The 25,762-nt window shown below is 40.9% G+C and overlaps 1 protein-coding gene across 3 annotated transcripts in view; it reads right to left on the bottom strand.

Annotated features, from left to right (window-relative positions):
- The window catches only part of SPTLC3 (serine palmitoyltransferase long chain base subunit 3), an 86,159-nt gene that overhangs the window by 17,865 nt on the left and 42,532 nt on the right, over nt 1–25,762 (bottom strand). For all 3 annotated transcript variants that reach the window (XM_057369018.1, XM_057369016.1, XM_057369017.1), the window contains 5 exons: nt 21,277–21,401; nt 19,063–19,156; nt 9,816–9,921; nt 2,338–2,557; nt 103–229 (listed from right to left, as the gene is read on the bottom strand). In XM_057369018.1, the coding sequence (XP_057225001.1) occupies nt 103–229; nt 2,338–2,557; nt 9,816–9,921; nt 19,063–19,156; nt 21,277–21,401 (672 nt within the window). The remainder of the gene's footprint in view (nt 1–102; nt 230–2,337; nt 2,558–9,815; nt 9,922–19,062; nt 19,157–21,276; nt 21,402–25,762) is intronic.

Here is a 25,762-nt window from a genome sequence, read left to right on the forward strand (position 1 = left end):
GGAAGGAAGGAAGGAAGGAAGGAAGGAAGGAAGGAAGGAAGGAAGGAAGGAAGGAAGGAAGGAAGGAAGGAAGGAAGGAAGGAAGGAAGGAAGGAGGCTTACCTTGTGTTGTCCCGTCCAGTCCCATGAGACATTTCATTGCCCTGATGATTTGCTCTGCTACGGGGGGACACATGGATGTGGCGTACACAGCGCTGTGAGAATGAGTTCGTAAAAAGTCCACGAGGCCCTTACAAAAGCAAAACAAAGCATGAATGAGCTTGGAGCTGGCCAAACAGCAGATCTCCCTCTTAACTACTGCAGGAGTGGGAATGTGCAAAAGGAAGAGCACATTTCACCAGCTACTGGTTTTTGCTTTTTTTGGCTGCCACTGTTAATACACAGCCCGAAGAAACATCAGGCAGGTGCAAATACTTTATCATATAAGTGGGGCAATTACAGCTGAAACAAAAATCTGGAAGAGAATAATGTTTACTTCTGTCTAAGACTTATTATAAAGGAGCCAAAATAATTTCAAGACCAATGAACAGMTGCACTTAAAATAATGCTGCTCAGTTCCTCCCTGGTAATGAAACTAAGGCTGTATGAACTCAGGATAGTTCCTCTGCCACATGAGATAACCCAGGAAAAACAACCTTACTGGAATCTGTCTATATAAAATTTCAATCAAAACTTACAATGAGTGTGTCAGGCACAGTCATGTTAGAGTTGGTATAACGGTTTTAACATTTCCTGGCGTAACTAAGAGCACAATCTGTGCTCTTAGAAATACCATTGATGTACTGTAGGCATATCTAATGCTCCAGTAATTCTCCTGAATTCAGGCACCCAGTAAGAATTCCAATCTTATTAAGGTCGTCATTGTTATAACAACTTAGATCTCCTAGTGCAAAATATCAGAGTAACAGATACCACATTAAAAGCTAAGTGCATGTTAGTGAGAAAGAGACGAGACTGTTTGAAAATTGACTTTGATAAAAAATATGATGAGAAAAACATATCCAGTGAGTGTACCAAAAATTGGTATGAGTCTATGCAGTAACTCCAGTGCTGAGGATAAAGATTGACCCAACCTTACACAGGCTGTATTGCCWTTGTATTCCTAAGGGTTAGGCCAAAAACTAAGAAGGTTTCTGGGCTTCAGCTAATGCAGAATAAACAGTGCCACTGAAGGCTTTTGGCTGCAGAGATGAATGTAAGCTGGTGAATGGGTGAGCAGCTTTCCAAGGCTRAGAACCCTGAGGCAAAGCTTAGTGATACACACAGGCATGAAAAGAGCAACCTGTTTTCACTTAAAACAACTTCCAAGGATTAGAGGAYAAATTACATCAGACTACTTTTCACAGGTCTAATCTTTCTATACTTGACATCAACCACATCATCTTTGGTAAGAAATAAATGCATAGATACAAATTCAGGAAGCCAAGGAAACAAAGAAAATTGACTCTTGATATATTATGACACTCCATTTTAAAATCTCCAGGGGCAAACCCAAAAAAGACAGTAAGAAATACACAGTTTATACTTTCTTATAGCCCTTTTATTCTACTGTAGGGCTACCCTTATTAATGTTATCCTGACAACAACCATATGGGCTGTCTAAACAGGCTTCCCACTCATTCAACAGACTGCTTAAAAAATACATTCAGCTGCGTATCAAAAGAGCAAATAATCAGCAACCATTTGATCTCTCTGTCGAGCAACAAAACCAATGACATTTCACAATGGTGCTGATTATGCTTTCTCTTCTGCACCCCCAGTTAAAGCAAGCTCAGCTCTACTTTCTGTTGACATCTGTTGTTGGCAAGAAATTGTTTTTGTTAATGTACGCAGAGCAACTGAGGACACAGAATTTACTATTGCAAAAGGCCCCCCAGTAACCTCTTTCTCCATTCTCCTAAAAAATGCAACTATGTCAATCCACAACTCTTTAGGAATTTTATTATCAGTGGATGAAACTGTGGTTTTAATCTCTCAATATTGCTCCACACACTGTTTACAAATGCGAAACAAAGTAATGAGCAATCCACATGCAAATTAATGTAGGGAAGTATATTTAGCCAACCACAACATGTCCAAACATTTCCAAGACAAATAACAATCATCAGGGTGGCAGAGAAATAACTCAACTCAAGCAAATTACATAATGTGAATATGAGACAAAAATAAGAAGTCTGACTGYTTGATGTGCATTTGGGATCCAGGCAAAAATGATGCTAACTTTAGAATAGTGGTCATGTTAAGCAGTCTGTGCAAAAAGATACTGAAATATATCATATATAATGTGAAGGCTGTTCCCACACCCTTGATGTGAAATTGTTGATGATTTCCTTTTACCTTTTTGCCAGCTATGTATCCTCCAGCTGCGCCGAAGCTCTTTGTGAACGTTCCCATTAACACGTCGACATCATCGGGACTCATTCCGAAATATTCCACAACTCCWCGGCCCGTTGCTCCCACTGCACCGATGCTGTGAGCTTCGTCCAAGTAGAGGTAGGCTTTGTATTTGTTCTTCAAGGAGACTATCTCTGGCAGGCGCACGATGGACCCTTCCATGCTGCACGTGGAGACAATCAAGGATGAGCAACAAACCTTGCACRCTTTCTGATCCTGGCAGAAACGATGCCATTAATTGCTTTATTCCACCAAAGTTCTTGTAGAATCTCAATTTTTACTTACAAGTCAAAGAAAACTTGCAACTCTTTCCCACTTGTAGGTGAGTATAAAACAGTCAGTTTTAGAATTCAAACAATCAAAACCAGTCAAAAAGTCTTTGAACATTTATAAATTGTCAACACGCCAGAGGAGGGAAGRAAAGGTGTAAAGCACATTACAGCTCATCTCTACAAAACAAATATTATAAATAACTGCTATAATTCAGACAGGGCCTTGCTGACTTCATCATCAGCTACTGTGGCAATATTTGGGCATAACAGCTCCAGAGCAAACTCATCTGGTGCAAAGGAGTTGGGTCCAACATACACAGGAGATGGGCCATGTGAAACCCACAGCTGGTGCCATAAACTCTAAGCAATTCCAGTCTTCAGAGAAYTAGGGATTAAAACAAGCAGCTGAAATCCAGCCTTGCCAATTTTTGCTCTCAATATGTACTTTTTAGGAAATGTAGCCTGCTACCTAGTAATCAAATGAAAAAAAAAAAGTTTCCACTCCTTTTCTTTTTATTTTCTTACAGCCAAGCAGAAAAAGGAAATATTYTGAACTGGCACAGGCTGCCCAGAGAAGCTGTGGATGCCCCATACCTGGCAGTGTTCAAGGTCAGGATGGATGGGGCTCTGAGCAACCTGGTCTGGTAAAAGGTGTCCCTGCCCATGGCAGAGGGGTTGGATCAAGATGAGCTTTCAGGTCCCTTCCAACCCAAACCATTCCATGATTCTGTGATTAATGGTGCATTGAGATTTATAGAAACAAGACAAGATGATAGATCTTTTGCATTTTTGGCAGTCATGTCAGTGAAGAGAAGGCACGGAGGAGGTGTCCAGCAAAATGAAAGCCCAGGGAAATAAATAACAAATGCTCTCTGATCCTGTCAAGATGACACATCCACAGTATTGCTGTGAAGACTTATGTCTTGACRACTTTGTGAGATGACTACAGCTATGCTCAGATATGCTCAGATGCACTCAGATCCATTTCATGAAGAGTTAAATGTGTTCTCTTCCACGAAGAGAAAGCTCTAGCAAGCAGGTCTTTAAAAACTGAAAACTTCCTGTCAAACACAAAGCCTTGTGTGCCATGCGCCAGGAAAACCAGGGCTCTGTGGCTAAGGCTAATGTGTATCCACTTGCAAATGCAACCATTTTCAGGTGAGTGGAAAGGTCCCAAGTAGCAAGTACTATYGAGCAGTGCAATCAATAGTGTCTTGGAAATTTTTAGATCCTGGACCAGCYTTTCACAGGCTGCTTTGCTGCCACTCTGCACCGTGCAGCTGGAAGTTTGGCACCGCCAAAGGAGCAGGATGTGCTTTAGCACTCAGGAAACTTCTGCCAATTTTAGTCCTTCATCCTTCGGTCTCTGAGTGAGCTTGGAAACTGTTTGGTCTCCAGTTTTGAAGGAGACCTGCCCCCAGGCAAGTGTCCATTAGTGTAACAGCACAGGGGAGTAGCCAYGGACAAGGGATCCCTGTGCTGTTCACACTGGGAGGTTCAGAGAGCCTGGCTGTGTGCGCCTGGAGGCATTTTTTTGGCTGTTGGTGACTGCTGGCAAATCTTGCCCTTCTGTCTCACCCAGCCATAAAAGAAGCAGCTGTGGGACTGTATGTTGGCACCACGGCCCCTCGCAGCAAAGAAGGGTGGGCTTGTATTGCAAGCTCCTGAGGGCTGGGCTTTCTCACTTGTCCCAAATGGCTCTTGGCAGCTGGGGGAGAAGCAACTTCAAGCGCCACAGCTATTTTCCTAGTGAATGCAAGGGCAGAGCCCACAGTCCTCACACAGCCCAGAGTCAAAGCATTAGTCAGCTAAAATGCCASCGAGGCACTGGGTGGGTCTGCAGGGTGGCCAAGGAGCACCTCTGGAGGAAGGGAAGCTGCCATCCCACCCTCCGCCTCCCAGCAATGCCTGGGCACACCAGCCAGGCAGAGAAGGAAAGAATGTTTCTTCCACACTTAAATGGACATCATTAGGTTTGAAATCTTATGGAGGTTCAGGCAGGAGAGACAGCATTTAACTTCAAAAAGGGAAGAATAAAAAATGGTAAATTAAAAATGCTGCCTATTTGTGTAATGGAAGGAAAGTTGTGCTGAATCCCAGAATACACGAAACTGGTACATGGCTGRTGCAAGATTTAACCATTTAGAAGATTTAATGAAAGATTTTGTTATTCATATGTGTAGATTTCTCTTAGAACTCTAAGCCCTCTAGCAAACATGGCACTTTTATTCAGTTTTTTTATTTTAGTTTTGATTTATTGCTCTTGAAAGATGTCGGCTGACAGAAGTGTTATAATAATTGACGGAGGGCCTAAAGTGGGGTAGATAAAGTGCTGTTGGAGTCATGCATATATTCTGTGCTGCCACCCAAACAGGTCTCAGCCCTCCTGATGGCAGAGATGAGAACTGCTGCCTCTCTGCTCCTGGTCTCTCTKTTGGCACTGGCAGATGGTCAGGGATRCACACACCACTCTGTCTAGAGCTGYTTCAGATAAATCTCACTTCATGCAAGCCCTTGGGTAGCCCAAAGGGAAATTTTACCAGATCCTTCAGTAAATGTTGAAGTGATGTCAAGTGATCTTAAACCAGAGAGCCAGAAGTGAACTGTAATGTTTCTGTCTTACTCTGGCTATGCCACTTAGCTTTGTGTACAAACAGCTATTGTGTACAAACCCATTGATCTGTTTCCAGACCTTCTCAGACACACAGGGCGTATAAAAACCCCCAGATGCAGATGAACTAAAGCTGGCTCTGCTCAGACCAGGTGCTCTCATTATGTGGTTTGACATCCTGTCTTGTAGCACAAATTCTTAGCTTGGTGGCAGGAACAGAAAGCTTCTAGATTGCAGCTGGCAACTGCACCTTGTTTGGTGGACAGGCACAAAAACTTGAGTTAGTACACACCCAGTTTGAACCTACTTCCAGGAGTTAGGAGATAGGATAATACTAAGTTTTGAGAACACTTGAGTTTGAAACTTGATTCAATCTAACCACTGATGCTCTTCCTGATGGAAAAGATGAATTGTGGACCAAGGTGCTTTGAGAGACAGGAGTGGCACGCTTGTGATGGTCACTTCACTTGGGACACAGGCTCACCCTTGACACGATACTGACTTTTTTTTTTGCCCAGTTTACTTTGAAACTTCTTGGGCAAAGAGGTTTCTACATTCTACCATGGTACCACAGTTTCCATTTTTTTTTTCCCGTCAGAAAGACTAATTAACCAATATTCCCCGTGTTATCTACTTCACAATTTCATCACTCAGCATCTCTAGACATGTTCTACAGTACCACTATCTTTTCACCATTTGAAAAGTTTATCTGTTCCCCTTTCAGGCTAGTTGTAATTGGAAAAATCCCACCTTTCCTGGCCTGCTACTCCCAAGATGCATGCATTCCACTTCAACAGTTACTTTACGTACTGTTTTCTTAAATAAGCCTTGCACATGCATACAACAAGCTCTGTTGTGTAGTTTAGAGCAGTAATTTTAAGGAAATCTTCCAACTCTGCCTCAAATACATCTCCATTTCAACATTGACATGATAGAAATGTTAACCTTTAATGCTGGTCCTTGGCCAAAGACATTAAATGTTACCTCATTCTTTTCTGGAAGCCCAGACACTTAATCCCAGGAAATAAAAAATAACCCTGATAAGTTTCCTATGCTATTGGAATTGAATCCCAAGGAACTTCTAATGCACATGAAAAGGCATTGAACAATATCTAACTGATCARAACTATTTTCTTAGCTGGAAGGGAAAATGCACAAATTAAATTAAAAGCAGGGGAAAAAACAAATGAAAACCAATCGGTTTCGATCAGTTTCTGATGCCCCAAAACTCCTGCCCTGGGCCTTGGCCTATCTGACTCCTAAGTAAAAATGCATGGAGGAGAGCAGAAGCCTACCACAAACCATGTAAGAACACAGTAACTGATTAATCCTGAACTGGAAATGGTAGAAGCCAAGGAAAACGTTAGCTGGAATTCAAATAATAAAAATATGATTTAGCAAGTCAGTTTAATTTGTGCCCTGGTCACTGCCAAAACTTGTTCATGCTTTTTGGAGTCAAGATTGATGGCTAGATGGTTTCCCTCAGTTTGGAACACAAATGGAAKAGATTTGCTCCTAGGCCGGTCCAAGTTAAGAACCAGCTTTCACTAGTAGTTACATTTACTTTTGATGATTTTTTTTTMTTTTTAAGATAATAGAGACATTAAAARGCAAACAAACATATACTTATTGCTATTTATTTGACATGTTGCTTGAGTGCTTCCCAAGTTGAGGGGCCCATTCTGCCTTCAGTTGTAACCAAGCAAAATCTGTGGTTTATGGTTTCAAACACAAGTCTGATTTCCAGAAATATGTTTGGCTAACAATGACCCTTTTCAAATTTTGCCAGCTGGTAAGCCTAGCTATATGCACAGTGTAAACACTTGAAGATACTCCTAATGGAAACAGAAGGCAAATTTCTTTCCATACCATAAACTTCACCATACTAAGACTATGGTGTCCCATTTAACARTATATTTTTAAGGAAGGAAAGCTTAGCGTTTTCTTTTACATCTCTGGAAAAAGCATTTCTGTAGAAATTTGCCAAGCCAAACTTGCAAATCAAGATGTTTTAACTTGGAGAATGGTTCTGACCAAGTTATTTAAATTCTATATTAGCTGTCCCTGAAGCATAACTTTAGGAAAAAATAAAAACCAGTATTAACTATTGTAAGAAGAAYATATTGACTACAYTCTACCTCCTCTTAAACCYTATTGATGAATGTTAATTTGGCATTTGGCAAATCTTCAAGAAAACTAACATTAGCCAATATGGGGCTGGAAAATTTTAGTCTTTCAAAAATCCCAGGCCAAGAAAGGAAAGAACATGCACACRAAAAGAGTAAGAGTATTTCTACTCTGTCCTTCTCCATTTTTTTTTTTTTTTTTTTTTGCATATGAAATGTTCTTAGCTACCACCTGGCTCAGACTGTTCCCAGCAGTGCCCAGGGCCAGCCTGGCTGTGCATGTCCTGGGCTGGTGGTGGTGGCAGGGACATGGTGGCATTCACCCTCAAAGCAGATTTGCTTTACAATCAAACAGTACTCTACAATTTCTGATCTGGTTAGACTGGGAAAACAACTAACTAACTAACTAACTAACTAACTAACTAACTAACTAACTAACCAACCTAGCTACTGCCAGGGCTATTTTCCAATGAGAGACTGTTAGAGAGCTGAGCTTTGTTTTTCTTTTACTTCATGCTTTTCAGAGGCATAGACACTCAGGGCATGAGTGGTCTTTGCTTTACTTAGCCTTTATGGAGCTGAAGGAACTTTATGGTTTCCTTTTTAGGTACTCTGAGGTTAAACATGATTTTATTTTGCATTCCAACAGAAGGTTCTTTGAACTTTGTAAAATTTAATCTCGTTTGAGAATGAACKGCGAAACTAGAGGAAAAGAAAACTCTGCATCAAACATAAATCTGGAAATACAGTTGTAAGTTAATATAGTTAAATAGCTGACAGTGGGTTTGTCCCACTGCTTGGACTGATCCATGTCTTTGTGTTACCAGTCTACCTCCTCGCTCCCTAGTGGTCAATATTCAGGGTAAAGGATTTAACAGTGAACAAAGCACAGCAGCTGGAGCGTTTTCTGCCAGCCATGTGATGGATGGGAACATTTGTCAGTAAAATGTTGGTGGTCCACTTAATATCTGCATGATSAAAGTCCTTAAATCTGAGCTTTCCTTTAGTAGTGCCAAGTGATGTTTATTTGTAGTTTTGCTCTGTTTATTCTGGTTGAAAGGACACGTTCAGCCTGCTTTGGATCAGCTGATCTGCTGCCGACCTGTTTCACCTCTGAGTGACAGGTGTTTAGATAAGGACCAACTTGGTCTCTTTGCAGATGGAAAATGTTAGGCAAAAAGAAAGCACTGACAACTATGAAGTTGTGCTGACATGAGATTATAAAAGATTTCTTACAAAAAAAAAAAAGCTAATTGGCTCAGCTGTGCCAGCATTTTTCAGTAAAATGGCATAAGTGACTGCCCATCCAGACTGGCTGTATTTCAGCAACACATGATACGATCCTTACATATAAAGTGTAATGCCACTTTTACAAACCATGTCATGTGCTGTGAATGAGTGGTTCTGGCTCCCTTCTCTCTGGGGCARGTGTCACTACTCCCCAGACAGCCCTTGTCCTGCTCCCCCATCTCCTGTCCAGATCCCTGCAAACCCTCTGACTGCCCAAACTCTGCCTTTTCAGCCCTTCCTGCTTTTCCCTTCCCCAACTCCCACCCATCAGTGGATCCCCCTCCATGAGCCCCTTGGCTGCCTTCCCAATGACCTTTTCCAGCCTGGAGCAGTTKCCAGGATGGAGCCCAGGAGGGTGAGCCTGGCTGGTGCCACAGCTTTGCTGCTCAGCTGCAGTGAGTGTTTGCCTTTCTGGCTGGGTGTAAGCTGCATCACACAAGTGAACCAGAGCTATCTGACTGGGATGCTCTACAATTACACTGTATTATTGATGCTGATATTATCAGATGGATTCTCAGAGGCATTTCCCTCATTTGGATTCCTCCAGGGACTAGGGCTACATTAAATACCACTATATAGCTTCTTGAAAGCAAGTCTTTTAATATTTTCCTGTTAAAGAGTGAGTCTATCAGATCCAGCTCTAGTTACTAGAAAGGTACTGATATCACTTAGCCTAAGTTTAGCTTGAGATCTAAGATTCCAATAGCTGGGCAAGAATGGTGCATGCAGAGTTTAATTAATTCTGTGTAGCTGTCTTTTGATCTGCCCATGTGTAACAAACAACTCYAGAAAGCTCAGCTTGCTCACCTAGAAGTCCTCAACAAATATAGCTCCAAGAACTTTATCGCATCTGTCCCAACATACATCAGCTGATCTGTCTGCTCTCACAGTACAACTCCCATTCTGCTGTGATTTGCTAAATCAGGATCWATTTGGAGCTACAGGATCCAGGGTTCAGGCTGACATAATGGAAAYCAACATATTTACGAGATCACAGAATGTTGTTGTAACTTCCACTCATTAAGATTTCCCTCAGATACCCAGATTCAGTTTGCCCCACTCAATTCATCATTCTGTCCTCAGAAATGACAGAACACTCATCTTTCTTAAACACAAACATACCTGTAAATGCCCTCCACAAGGATGATAATTTTTCTCCATGCTCTGTGGGTGCGAGGCTGTCCATATACTATTGCATCTCTCAGCAACTTTTCAAGGCTCTGCATATCTTTATTTAAAAATAAGAAAAAGGAGGAAAACATTAACAAAGGTTTTTCTAAAGAACTTTTGATTTTCTCCTGGCTGCTATTTTTCCTATACAGAATAAAACATTTATAAAAAGTGTCCTAAACTTCCTCTATTAGTAGGCAAGACCCAACAATTCATTTAATTGGTGTGAATGCAGTCTAGTAACAAGAAGAGTTATAAAAAGCTTCAAGTTATGCACCTGATCTGGGGAACATCAAGAAATCTTTGCCATACATTTTAATTTAAAGGCAAAAGGGAATCACTTTGCTTAAGTACTGGGGCTGATTGCCAGCAGTTCTCTGTAGGGGTTGCTGATATTCAGAATTTCTCAAGGCTTCGATTGTAAGTCTTTGGTTGCTCTCCAATCACAGGCTCAAGAAAAACAAGCATTGTGTCAGCAAAGGTTTTGACAAGGCTGCATCAGGCACGTCAGGATGGCAGCAAAAGTCTTGTCTTTCTCAAGAAGGAAAGCAAGTGGAAGGTTGCTGATGACAGAGAAAGAGACAGCTGGATACAAACACATGGCACAGATACAATAATTTGGTGCCTAAATGCTAGGCACTGGTGCGATTTCAGCATTAGGAGGCCTGGAACCATGTTGTGACTCTTAGCTGCTTTCTTAAGGGTTGAGTTGGGGTCACCTAAAAATATTCTTGAAGGAAAACCATTGACATTTTGAGAAACATGGAAGAAGCAAGAAAAAAACCACCACAGAAATCTGGGTCAGACAAAATGTGGCTCTCAATGCACCAGCATTCTGGAGTCTTCAATGAATGGACATTCTCCAAAATTAATTATTCTGGTACTTTTCAGGAATCTGGATTGATATTTCAAAATTATTTCCAAGAACATCCAACAGAGTCTCATAATACTCCAAGGAGCACTACAGATCAGCTCAAACTGTGGGCTGAGAAAATCAATGGCATTTTTTCACAATATAACCCCATTCRCTTCAGCAACACAACTCAGTTGATATAAAATTCTATAATAGCACAAAGTTAATGTGTAAAAGAAATCATCCCAAGTAAAGAAAATACCCCTTAGGAACATTAATACTGACCTATAGTTTGGTTTGTGCCCGAGGGGAATGGGCCATTTGCACATTAACTGCCCATCATGAGTAACCTGTGCCCTGAGACATGGCCAGGTTATGACCCAAACCCTTCCCTGTCCTGATGCCTCACTCTTCCCGGGAACATTCAGTGATGCTGGTGAAAGGTGAAGCTCWCAGCAACACCTCTGCGACTCAGCACCTGAGCGAGCCAGTCCTTGGTGCACTTTACAAAGCACAAAACCACCCATGATTCTATCAGTTGCCCCTTATTTCAGCACAGSTCAATGAGCTCTGAGATGGAAATGCTGTTAGGAATGGTGAATGCAGACAGCACAGTTTCCACTAGATGGCAATCAAGGAAATGAAAGTTCTTTGGTGCTTTATAAGGGAAAGTTGTAACCAAGCTGAGCATTTGCAGCTGCTCACATTCTCTTTTGTTTTGAGCAGATAAGACATAGAATTCCTCTTAAAGGGCTCCCTCAGGATGACATAAAGCTCACAGTAAAATCCAGACACCCCCTTTCCTCTACTGAATTATTCTCTACTAATGTCACTGTAATCTAAATCCTCTTGGGACCTTTTAAACCYTCTTCTGATTCACATGAAGTTTTTCAATTCAGTGTTCTGTCTTCACATCAGTCCAGATTGGCTCTAGACTTCAGGAAAGTAATTTTGCCTCTGAGCGAAAAGCATGGCTTGAAGTTTCAGTTGTTTCAGCACACATTCATGTGAAAAAAAAAAAGGAAAGATGAGATGAAGTTAAATGTATATGATTTTGTTTAAAAAAAATACTTGTCTGTGAATAGGTCTTCTGTCTAGACTACTGTTGAACATGAGACCACAGACTGGGGATAGCCTCTCTGAGGGGTGGGCTTGCTTAATTTTACACATAATATAGTCCTGCTGGAGTACAGGCTAAAAACATGTCTGTGTSCAGGATCAGGGATATCTCGTTTTCTTTTTGATGTCTCATTCTGTAAAACATGTATTTGTGACCCTTTCTGAAGCCTGTWATAGTCAACACATAATTTGTTCAGGTGTGAATGAATTTAACTGACCTATTAACTCTGTGCTCGTAGTGCCTCATTTGGAATGGGAAAATAGGCAGGAAGAAAAAATCTGTAGCCTTTAATATTCCCCACAAAATGCTGCTTGTTTTTCAAAGTGAAGAATAGAAAAGTGCTCCACGTGCTTGTGCTCAGGCTTTTCAGAGAGTGGGATATACTGAATGACAGAAAAAGCAACAGTGCAACCCCAGGTGGCTTTCAGATATCAAATTATTTGCCCATTAAATATAGCTAGATTGAGAGACATTAGGACATCAAGATGATGAGCTGCACAAGTTATTCCATCTTGAATAACCAGTGATAGGGAAAATAACAGTCCTTCCTTGTTTGACCACCATCGGCCCATGGTTTTCAGTGGCAATGGCCAACAACGGCTCACCAGCCCAGGGGGTGATGTTAAGAGTTTGACTTGATTAATTAGTCAAAACACACCCAAATCTATCCATGGTTCACTTTCCACCTTCTTTTAGCTCATTGTCTACGGATGGAGGATCAAATTTCCTAAGAGGGGACAGTAGATCTATCAGTGGGTCGGTGGAATAAAAATCATAAATCTTGTTTGGGATCTTTCAGAGTTATTTCAAGAGAAACACAAAGAACACAAAGTGCCAGTGGGCTGGAGCGAGTGTGGACGTGGGCAGGCAGTGTGTCATGCTGCCTCCAGTGCAGGTGGGACAGCAGGATCCTGCAGGGAGCACAGCACGTTCAAGGTGTCTCCACCCCTCATCCTTACACTGCAATGCTGGGGATGTCATCACCAGTCCTCTGTGTGGGCTGGAAACCTCCTGTGTGATGGCAGCTGAGTCCTGTTTGATGAAAATAAACAGGCTGCTACTACTCTTGTCACATTCTTCTTTTCGCTTTGTGCTTGTAACTCTGATTTTCAGCTTCTCTCCTTTTGCACTCTCATCGAGTTCATGGCTACACACGAATATCTTTGTTTGGAACATGGGAATGTTGGTCAGTGCAGCCACAGGAACAGTTCCTGCCCCTCAATAAATACAGATCTCTCTGAAAGTAAAGGGAACTGGCCTGAGAAAGCTCCCTGCTATCACTTGGCGAGTCAGACGTGGCTTTCTCAGAGCAGAGAGGGCAAATGCAGACACAGCGTGCAGGGAGCAGGCCAGACCAGTCTCCTGGCTGGCAGMGTCAGTGTGTGTCACAGGGACATACACACCCAGCTGGATGAGGCTGCASTCCATCTATCTGGGCAATAATCTTGTCTCTGATAGTGGACACGGGCTGCAAGGAGCACAAAACCTTAGTGGTAATGTGCTTTTCATCCTGCTCTGTTATAGATATAACGCTGCCCTCCCTTCTGAAATKCAAGRGCTGAMCAAMWCACTTGGAAAAAAAWTTAAAAATTAAGGAACCTGTCCTGTACTAAACCACCACAAACTCTTTAGGTTTTGCAACCAAAGAGATATCTTTCTAATTTTTACCTGTTTATTTATCTTTCATTCCCCCCTAATTTATTTGCTTGCTTGATTMRTTGCACTTAGTTTTCCACTTTYCTTTTTCTTTTCTTTTGTTCTTCTTAGCTAGAGAAAATATTTGCATTGAAAGGTGAAGGCCTTCTACCACCTAGGATTTTCCTCTGTATTAACTACAACTCCTCCAAGTAGCAGTGGTTTCTCTTTMAGGTGTCCTCATGGCACTTGTATTTGAACTCCAAAGCAGTAATTTAACTGAGTAGACTGAGAGCTGGATTAATATAAATTCACATTTGTCCAAGTTGAAAACTATATTTTGTATGGAAACCTAGACAGCTCACACTTGCATCACACACTTGTCATCAACCACTTGATTTGTGAGAAACTAAAAAGTCCCTTACTGCTTTCACAATAGTGAAAAGGTGCATAAGGAGGAGCTCGGAGTGTATTACCCTGATTCCCACTTCAGATGTGGATTCAAGCACCAGATTAGARGCTGGATTTTCACCTAACCAAGGTGCTTGCTTATGCTTTGCAATTGCCTGCTCTCCTCGTAGGATCACTTGTTCTGATTGCTCAGTGAAGTGCCCTTGCAATGAGGAGAACTGGAAATATTTTTTCCCCCTGTGGCCTGATTTCTGTACCTTGTCATGACATACCCACACACTGCTCAGGCAATTGTAAATCTGAACCTGAAAATGGAACTACAATTGAATTGCTTGATGCTACATCGAAAAATGTGGTAGAATTAGAAAGAATRGACAGATCTTAACCTTGCATGGTGCCTTCTTTTATAGGCTGATAAGAATAGAAATCATTTGGATGTAGTTAGTCTGTAACATCCCCATCTGTTCACTGAAGGAACACCTGATAACAGTATAAGACTCAGAATTGCTGTAAAAAAAAGCCCTTGATAAAATCAGGCTGATTAATGGTTAAATATTTGGTTTTGCTTTTCAGGTTTTATTGGAAAGGTCAAGGGATTTTGGCTAATACTTAACCAAGATAAAGGTCAGAGGTCTGGAAAAAGGGCTTTTAAATGTATGGTATTCTTAAAAGAGTGCCTTAGAAATCAAACAAAAAGCCAAAAACCAACAGGTGAGAAGTCAATTTGTCTCTGAGCCAGGAAATAAAAACATCTGAGTTAAGCTCCCCTAGATCCAAAGGACCCCCAAGCCTGGGAAGGAAGGTGGGAGAGACTSCCTGGAGCCCAAGGCTGGGGAAGGAACAGCAGAAAATTCCTGGCACAAAACTAAGCAAGGCCAGGCCACCACTGTGAGATGTTTTACCCTCCCACCTTCTCCCACTGCATACTGGCTTTTGCACTGGGCTGTGCCTGCATTCCCAATGCAGTAATGCAGCTCTTTCCTATCTTCCCAGACAAATCACTGCCTGGGAAATGGAAATTGAATGATGCCCCCACCACAGCAGGGGAAACAAAAGGCAGGTGCTTTATGGGCAGGTCAGAATGRTTTTAGTCCACTAAAACACTACTGCATACATTAAGGACTGCTTAGACCCTAAAATAAAATTGAAAAAGAWATTAAAATGCCCCAGACCTGTTCCTCAGTGCAGGGGCTCCAGGGAGCTGAACTTTGCTGCTTGCATCCACAAAAACTCACAAATGCCTGCCACAGARAATCTCCCTTAAAGGCCAAAACCCCTGTGCCAATACTGGTATGACCTTGGAAGGGTCAAGACTAGAGACAGTGYTAATGAGAGCCCAGAGGAAGGGCTTTTTTGAGTTATGGACCTAAGGTGGAATATTCYCTTACATTTCTCTCATATGGATGATGTGTAGGTGTGTGCCTGTGCCTTTCTCTCAGCCTAGGCCTATAAATTCCTGTCTGTTTACAAGGAAGGAATTGTTCACTGGCAGGCAGGATGCAGGGTACATTCCTGTGTCCAAATAAAAACGACTTATAGGTCCACAGCTCATTTTTGTTCTATTATTCACCTTAAGGCCTGAAAAACTTTTCATACACCTGTGCAATGTTTTTGTCAAAAGGGAAAGACTTTCAGATGCCTTTAATTTCTCCTAGGAAAAGCACAGAAGTCTAAGAATTTTGTCTGTTCTAGAAAAACGACTCTGATTTTTAATGGAAAGTATAATGTCTAATTATAACCACTTATTGAAATAGAGCTTAATTAACTTTTGTAAGAATAAAAATTACATTGCTAAAAAATAAAAATTACATAACTAAGGTAATAGAGATTCTTGTCTTACAAATGAAATAATTCTCTATTTATAATAAAAGAGTTATTATTTACTTTTGAAAGATCAATCCAATATTACTGATTTCACGCTTTGAAATAAAATAACACAGTTTTACAGAATTAGCTGTAGCTCAACCTTTGAAAGAAAAAGGCAAGTTTGACATGAAATGTTTTTACTCTATTTTATGTGAAATACTTTTTTTGTAGAACAAAGTTTTGTATAATTTTTCTTTGACAAATAGTTTTTCCATAACAGCGGGGAAAAGAAACAGGAGAGAGATTTACATGCTTGTTAGAGAAGGATTTTACTGGCACACATCTCTGCAGGTGTTTTTGGTGTAATATTCAGGAAGCAGTTAGTTCAGAAAATATATCATTGTTTCACTAAATTGTTACAGAGTTTTTCCTCCTCATTTTGATACCCATTTATAATGACTACAACAAACATTCACACCTCACCCATCTCCCAATGTCTCTTTCACACCTATGGAAGAGACAAAGGATGTGGAAGCCAAAGTAAACATGTTCCAGGCAATCTTATCAAGGGTATTACACAGCATTTCAAGAGGCAACAGAGAGCATGGAATAAAGGCTGACTTCTCAAGTGGTGTTGTAAAAACAAAAGGGGAACTTCCCAAGTCTGCTGCCTGATTGGAATGAATTTTGATTTTCCTGCACAGAAAGCACATCTCTGGCACTAGTGGGGCACCAGCTGGAAACTTTGTCTTTAGTGTAGGCTGATAGTGGGTCAAACAGAGCAAGTCTGTGAGTGTTTGTGCACCTTGCTGGAGAATTGTTCCAGCTGCTCCTCAAAGGGCCCTAACCATGCCTTTGACACAGTAACATCCTGCAGCTGATGCCCAGGGCCTGGTTCTTTAAAGGATCATTGATTTTTGTGCATGAAGTGACATCTGTCCATCCCCTGTACATGCAAAGAAGAGGTGAAGGGTATTCCCTTTTCTGTCTAGAACACAGGGGAGGGTTTCCAAAAGCAAGACAAAACACATTTTTATCTGATAGTGAAATTAATGCTTATTAAGGATCTTAAAGCAGTAACTTAAAGTGCAAAGTCTTCTATTCATGCACAGGGCCAATCCAGCACAAGGAACCTTGCTTTCCCATCAAAAAATGTGACATGGAGCATGGCTCAATTCCCCCATTCCTCAACATGACAATGACACTCTGACAATTTGGGCATGCCTGAATATGTCACATACTCCCACATCAGCAAGAAAGAATCTGGGAGCATAAGCAACATAGCTCTGATCTACTGAAATAAGCATCTGTCTAACTGAAAAGAATCCTCAAACCCAAGCTGGAAGTTTTGGTTACTTAATTAATACAGTTTTGGGGCTTAATTAATTTGCTGTACTGATTTGTATTACGTTACTCCCCGACTGATTCAGAGAGAACAACACTGTCTGCTTCATTTTGGATGAAACCATGCATCCTTCAAAGGCAGTGCTGCTGGATTACACTTTTCACTGCTCTCCCCCAGTACACATCCTATTTGCTCCTAAGCAAAAGGCACCTACATACATCTCTGCACGTTTGATTTTAGTTGTTAGTGATGTGTCACTCATGGGTATGATTAAGGAAAAATTAAATGATTGAACTTTCTAACCATAGAAAAAATAAGCTGAGGGGCTCACAGTGGCCCAAGAGAAAGCATGAGTGTGTGAAACTTCTTCACATGTTCTCTAAATGCAGCTTAGGCTCAAGGCTACAAAAATTGTCACTCATTCATGACAGTATTTGCAAAAGTTTTCACAGTTTTGAAATAAGAAAAGGTGATGTCTTGGCAATGGCATAAAAGACTGTCTTCAGCAAATAAAATCTCAAGTTTAGAAAGCAGTGAGTTTTTCCAAAGCAACTTGGATAGGCTGCCACTAAAGGTTTGCCAAAATCCTTAAAGGAATTGTCTGCATTTTCCAGTGCTGGGTGAGTGCTGTTTGGGTATCTCACTATTATTTTTGGGTTCACCCATTATTCGGAAGAGCATCAGCTTTAATTTATCATCAGTGCAACAGAAGGTCATTAGGTATCAGGTTCTGGGGAGTGGAATGAAATATCAAGGGGTGGTTAGAGACCAAATTCCTTAAAGTGAGCACRACAGCTCCAGGTGACATCTTCACAGCTGAGGGTAAAACACTCCTCAGACTGGAATGTTACTTGAAATGATGTGGGAAGTGACACAAGCAAGCTGACCTTCATGCAGCACAGGTGGGTGGACAGGCTGAGAACATTTAGATTTGGGTAGCAAGAGGTCATCCTGCAAGATGTGATGTAAACTTGATTGAATGGGATAAGGCTTTGAACAACTAAGGAAAAGTCGAAAAAAACCTGGTATGGCAACCATGCTTAGTACATCTGGATTTGGGGGGATGCTACAGGTCAATCTATGAATAATTAATTCTGTAAAAATATTCATGTTCAGATGGTCTTGAATTCTTGAATGATTCTCAGAAATTGCTTCTTGCCCAAATTATGAATAGATATTAATTATAACAACATCTTTTAATTACAGTATGCTTTTCATTCCTACTCATCCTTAGGCCTTTTACAGCATATGCATAATTCATTTTTGCTCCCCTTGGGGYTGAATACAACACTTAATAAAGAGAAGGGATTGCATTAGCTGTTAAGAAAGGTAATCAGACCTCTCTTCTAATTCCTCACCATTTCTCTAGCTCCTAAACCTCTCTTTCAATCACTGCCTGGTGGTAGCAGTGAGGATGGAAAGAGGAATTGCAATGGGGAATAAAGGAAAAGAACAAGCTCTTRTTATCAAAGGCAGTCCCAAGGTCTCTGACAGTAACCACAGCAACATTTACTAAATGAAAGTTAAAGAGCGTGAGCATTTTAGAAGACAACTATAYAATTGCAAAGTTCATGTGAGATTTCTGTAATAAAATTCTACTTCAAACAAAGCTTGGGATGATGCTCTTGGTACCACCATCTGCATCTTTGGTGTTAGATCCCTGCAAATTCAGAGTAACCACTTCAAAGGAATACCATTTTAATGTAATTCTGGTTTCACTGTACCTGCTGGAAACAGAGGCATGTTTTTGCAAGTATGTTTCTACTGTTTGAGCTACAATGACAATAACAATAAAACCTTTGTGACAGCACACACTTGTCATTCAACAAGTCAAAAATACATAATAGCAATTAAAGAATTGAGCTATTATTTTTCCCATCAGAAATCACTCCCAACATTAAACAGTTGATCCTCATGCCTGGACAGAAGTGTGATTGGGAACTGACAGCAAAGTCAGCATTGAAGGGAAGAATTCTTGCCTTGGAGATTTGAACAACTGTCTCTAAATTTTTACAACTTCAATACTCACTATTATGCTTGAAGATTCTAATAGTGGCACCTGAGAGCCTCGCACCGAGAACGAGAGAAGTGTGGTTCAACTCATCACTTAAAATGAGGCAGCCCTGTGGAGAAGGAGCACAATGAGCATCTGCATGAGCTGGGAGGCTGCTGACACCTGTGCATGTGTGTGCCAGCGTGATAAAACATTGCACCAATTAAACTTTAAGGACTAAACATGAAATGGTTGTTCCTGAAGGTGCCAGGGTGCACTGAAAAGGCAGGCAGAAATAGTGGGATCAGACTGTAAAGCATTCAGGTGGTGCATAGGGGTCAAATATTTCCTGTAACTGGAAAGCAGCAGATAACCCTATAAAGATTCACTCTGCTTTGTACTAAAATTAGGTGATATTGCTTCCTCTATCACCTGCCCACAGCCCATTTGGAGTTGTAAGGAAAATGCAGCCACCATCCCATGTATAAACATTGTAGGATGGTAGTGTAAGGAGGAGTGATACTGAGGCTGGACTGACATCAACCCTTCCAACTGCAGAAATGAAATCAGGAGACATTGACACCATCCATTAAGATGTGAGTGAAGTTTAGGAATCAGACTTGCTCTAATAAATGCATATAGAGTTGACCTGTAGTATACTTTTTATTAATTAACTCAGTTGAAAACTCATTTTCTTTTTATAAATGAAAATAGAAATGTGGCAGAAGTAAMTTTGTATATTATATTAACAGGGGACAAGACTCACAGTTGAAATTCAAGCTTGAACCCTTGTTTAGCTCTGCTTTCTATTAAACTGCTTTCTTCCTCACCCAAAGGGCAACACAACATTAAGTGAACGCTTATTTTGGAATAAAAGATTAGGCCCAGGGTGGGAGATACTCACACAATCTCCCTAGAAACTGAGATGCAGAACTAGCAGTAAGTGTAGGTGCATCCAGACAAGAAAATGTATCTGCTGGGCTTAATTATAGAGGGAAATAYAGGAGTAAATTCTCAAACACAGGGCAGTTGAATAATATTTGTAATATATATAAAATATATAATAATACTGTGTAATAATATATATGGAATTGTCAAACATATTTATACAATACACACAGTAATATATTTTTTTGTGCAACTTATATCTAAATATCCCACCTCTGACTGAAGTTTGAATCTCAACATGAGGCCAGGTAAGGGAGGGAAATTATTATACAGCTAAATGAGGGACAATTATCCGGCACTACTGTGCATTTCTGCAATTTCATAAATTTACCTTCATTAATTTTCTGTGTCTGTTCCCTTTGAAACTGCTGGACAAGGTCTCCAGCACTGCTGCAGAGTGAAATTCATGGTTTGGGCAACTGAAGCAACTCTCCCTGCCCAGCACTTGTACACATGAATTTTAGAGATCTCTTGCAACAGCTGCTTTTGTCTTCAATAGTGAGGGAAGAAGTGGTTTCACCTCTGTGCTGGTGTTTCAGAAGAAGTCTTGGTCATAGACCACAAACTGAGTTCATTCCTTGTCCACCAAGAGAGAAATTATGGTCTGTATTTGTGTGGCACACTGCACACTGTTCCACACTCGAGGAGCTGAAGAGGAGTTACTCACTTTGCAGCTACCAGCACAGTGTGATGTCAGGGGTTATCAGTGACAGGGTGACAGACACACGTGCCATTGTGTTATATACTCCAAATGGGACACGAGGTCCCCTCAGCACCCAATAAGAACCCAACTTTTGTAACATGATCACAGCTTTAGTCTTGTCTTTGCTGCCAGCTTTCTTCGAAGGGCTGGCTGGAGCTCTGCTCACCAGGAGTGRTAAGCACTGTGTTTTTCTTTCCTCAAAGTATTGTAAAAACTATGCTAATTGTCACCTTTCATCACAGACAGCTGGGCAAAATCTCTGCAAGTAGCCCAAATACTTCATCCCACAACACCTGGACATGGAATTCAACATTCACTTACTTTTTAGGGAGAAGCAACTTCATTAAGAGGAGCTTAACAGCTCACTGATCCTTAAGCAGATGTTAGATATGTGTGACAGCAAAGCTCAGCGATAGCACAAATGATGAGGGGCATATTTAAAGTCAAAAGGTCATCTGCTTTATGACTCACACATTCCTGATGCCAAACTYGGTTCCTCGATCAAGCCTTGCCACTTAACTGAGTGCCCAGAMTACTGCAACAGTATTTAAAACAATTAATAAACGATTGTTCTCCATGTTCCTGAAGGAAGCACTCACCTTTCCAACAAGGGCTGGAATATTCATCGAGTTAGTTGCAAAGCCCATGCCAAACACCATAGCATCCTCCACACCAAGGAACTTGGCCACRAGTTTCTCTAGTTCTACATGTTTGTCTAGGGTGCCTGCAAAAATAAGCACAGGAAATATTAAATCTCATTAAACCGTGAAAGTTATTACRACACAAAACATACAAAAGAACAGGTTAGAAGTGTGTCATTAAGCTATATGGCATTAAGTTCTAATGAAGGTTTTCTATTTGTATCCTGTGCATGTGGGCTAATGCAAGAGGTGCAAACCAGCTGTGACTAATGCTAACAAAYACTGCTGCTGGTAAGGCAGCAAAGCTGTTGCTGTGGGAAAAAGCTTCCTTTTCCCATAGTAACTTCTGTCATAGTTTATTCTGAAGATTAATTCTTTGTCTTTTTCCTTCCCCTACAATGAGGACAAAAAAAACCTCCTTTTTGCAGGAAAGTTGGGACAAACATTTTAGGCATTCGTGAGTTCTCTCCAGATGTGAAAMCAAAAACAGGTGACAACAAAATTCTTCCTTTTTATTGCATGCCTATATATGTGTAGAAAATTCTTAATTAGGATTTTAAATGGATAGACAAATAAAACCATTCTCACTCTTTTTCTGCTATTCCACTCCCCATATCTGATGATATCCTCCTTTTCCTTCCTCTGAACAGCAAACATAAAGGATAATATCACACTAGAGAGCCTTCTTTATTTAATGTTWATTATCTAATATTGGTGCCTGAAGTCTCCAAATGAGTAAGGTGCTCCAACTACCCAACAAAAGCAGTATCTTTCCTGCCCAGCTCTCGGTGGAGGATGACAAAATACAAAAGGCAAACAAACAAGAGTGGTGTTAAGAGACTGAGATAAGAAATAGCTTTGAACAGTAAGGAATCATCTCAACTTGCCAGCTCTCTAGTCTTTGTTGCCTGGCTGTGCATTGCAGGGACCAAGGCAGAAGGAACTCTTACAGGATGATCTGTGGGGAAGAAAAGACAGTGGCCTGTGGATTCTGACAGAGCATATCCCTTGTGAATAAGGATGTAATCAGAGCATGGAAGAAAAAAATTAGGCAAGTGAATATGTTACCTCACTTGCACTGTACAAACTGTTGTCACAATAATATAAAGTGAATTACAATGGATGGAASAAGAAAGCTGTGTTCACTGTTATGGATGAAGGGCAGATGAATGGAGGAATGCACAAGCTTGGCTCAAGTGTCTCAATAAGAATGAAGAGTCAGGAAGATGATCTTACCTTCACCATGGAGTGGGGCTCATTAAAAAAATCAAATATGAATGGGAGAACAGTTCCAGCAGTAGCATTAAGTCAGCTGCTAACAGTAAAGTAGTATTTTCATCATTTTTTCTCATTTAATATCTAAAGTAAGAACTATATCCATTTGGAAATAGAAGGTGAACAATATCTATCATGCAGTCAGGTAGCTCTCCAACCATCAGGGAGATAAGAAGCAAGGATTATGTGGCTTCTTGAAAAACCTGGATTACAGGGGCAGTAAAGAATAGCAATGCTGTGATTTTGCACAGAGCCTTCCTGGGTTGTGCTAGACCTGAGCCTACTCTAGCAGAACTTCAAAAGTGCCTCTGCACCTTGTAAAATATGCTTGTACATGTAGCTGGGTTGTCTCTGTGCTCTGAGAATTAGGTAATGGGACACAGAAATTGTGGCTCTGCAGAACTTTCAGGAGATGTGAGGTGACTCTGCATGCAGCTCCTTGAGGATGGATATTTTTTGAATTTGTGCATTCCAAGATACACAAGGATATGAGCTGGCTCTGCACAGAACCTCTGTTTAATAGCTAAGCTCCATGAAACACACAACAGCATTTCAGAGCTGAGCTGCTCACTGGAAATGTGGGTAAGAATCTGTCTTAACTTGTAAGTCCAGCAGGTCTCAGCACGTATTTCTGTGGCTAGCTCTGTATTTTTTGTAAACTTGGCCCAGCTAGTCTTCAGCCTGGTTAGAGCACTCATTGACAGCTCAGAGTTGCAGCACTGCCAGCTGCCTTAGTGTTCCCTGCAGATGTCATTTTGTCACTTGAGGGCACAAAAGGAAGATGAAGTCTGCAATGGAAGCTTGAAGCCAAGCACACGATGGTCACAGCCTGAACAAAGGTTTGGAAACATGAGAAACAAGCAGCGTGTGCTTTGCAAGGCAGGCATTTTAAAGCATGACACAATTGTCCCTGACTCGTCCAGGGATAAGTATGACACTACTGGGGTGGAGTTAAATTGCTTTTTGGGGTTGCATCACATGTTTTCTGTTTTTACAAACAGGAAAAGCCTGACTCAAAACAGACTGTTCTGTCAAAGCTCCTATTAGATCACCCACAAAGGAATAGCACGTTTTGGAGCTATCTTTATTGATTTTGTCACAATGAAGAATGAGACATTCTGAAAGTGACTGACTCCTACTTACTTTTAACTAATCCTAAGAGTGAATGCAGATGATATTGTACATCACTATTGCYTACAAATCCTGGAATACAATCAAAATTGGTTTGCAAAACAAAAACCTGAATGACAAGGATTTGCAAGACGAGCCCTGGTTTTGAATTATGTTAATTATCATGGCAATGTTGTAGGTGGTGGGTAAGGTGTTGCTGAAGCAGTACAACACACACCAGTACTGACAGTGGGAGGTTTCATGAGCTGTCTACACTGAATAGAGTTGAAAAAACCTATCATTATGCAATTATTTAATCATATCAGAAGAGCTTTCCACACAGGATCTCCTTGGACATTGTATAAATGGCACCAATTCTATCACCTCTCTCCACTGGAAGAAACAAGGGGTCAGACATGTGCTGCTGGGATGAGGMTTGTGCACTAACATTCCCAGCTGGTCACAGCCACCACCAAAACAAGCATAAGCAGCACTCCAGACAAATGCAAATTTGATCCAAAGGAACTGGCACAAGCTGAAACATCTCACCATCTCCAACTACGTAATTACAAAGCTCTTCATTAAATACAACCTTAAAGATGTCAAGTGAGGTAATCCTGGCCCTTGAATTGTTTTGTATTGTGCTAGATTCAAGAGCAGTATCATGATCTGATGAATGAAAGCTGATATACTAGCTAGATTTTTTTAATATGCAGATCTCTTTTATGCTTGCCCTATAAACAAACATCAGAATTCCCCCTACAGCTTGGYTTCACCCAACAAATGAGGATACAACTAAATAATGTATACAAATCACCAGAAATAATTCAAGACAAAAAAAAAGGTATCTGCTTCTTTAAGAGACAAAATTAAATGCTTTTGAAAGTTACTCTTCTCTGCTGAAGCTGTATGTAACACAGTACAGCAGGAGTTACTGTGATCTGAGATTATATAGGTATTAGGATCAAAGATCCTATCAAAAGTGGACTTTCACAATGGGAACCACCTCCACAKATTCCCACACTTCTCAAAGCAAATCCCCTCCTTTTCAAAATCTGATGGCCCAATCCCCTCCATTAASTTGCCACTGCACTCTGGTGACAGGGAGGATGAAGCACACTGTGTTTTGACAGGCTTTTTCACAGACTTACCCAGGCTGTTGGGCTGACAGTCACTGCCAGACAACTGAACAGATAAAGCTGGAAAATGGACTTCCCACAATCCATGCAGTCATTGCTTAGCTTTGACATTTTCAGCTTGGACAGGTGGTTTATGCCACTGGTTAGTCTGCTGAATACAGTCTTTCAGGTTCTCATACCCTAATGGCATGGACTGGTTGAACTGGCAACAGTATCTAGTGACAGAATTTCATGTTTGGAATTCCAAAACCCAAAGAAGAGAGGAAAATACCTGCTTGCCTCAATTTAAACAAAAGCTGGAAGAATAAACTGATGTAAGCAACAAGTCCTTGAAAGAAAAAAGAACAGCAGGGAATCCTATGCAGCCCTGATGTGACTCACCAAGGTGAATAAGAACCATTACACTATGAAAATGAGGGTTTGTCAGCAGCATCCTTAGGAGGGTGGGGAACAGAATAAAACATCTTGAACTTCCTTGTCACACTTGAAACTTAAGGTCACAAACTCACTCTGGGTAAGATGCTTGTCAGAGATGGAAGAGATCTGCATCACTGAAACACATACACATTTTTACAAAAAGCAAGTCTGGATGAGTTATTAATAGAAGGATGAAGAAACAGAWGCTGCAGAAATTTCTTTACACCATGTAACCAGAGCAGATGATGCAGATGGTATCGCTGTCCTACAGAGCCACTAGCAGAGGAAAGCCTCAATTTGTAGAACGAGACATGTTGGCAAGAGAGGGAGAGAAGAATACAGTAAGGTTATGTAGTTGCCTCATTTAACACTGCATGTCAGAAAAGAGCCCCAAAAGAAGTGGGYTTTGAGGGATCATTTGATAGAAAGGAAATGTTCAAGTTTTCTTAACATTGCCACTGGCTGACAGGGCTTTCACACCACCAAGATGCCGTCATAGATCT

This window comes from Malurus melanocephalus, unplaced genomic scaffold (assembly GCF_030028575.1).
Source record: "Malurus melanocephalus ecotype Western Australia unplaced genomic scaffold, MMel_1.1 scaffold_101, whole genome shotgun sequence".
Lineage (NCBI taxonomy): Eukaryota > Metazoa > Chordata > Aves > Passeriformes > Maluridae > Malurus > Malurus melanocephalus.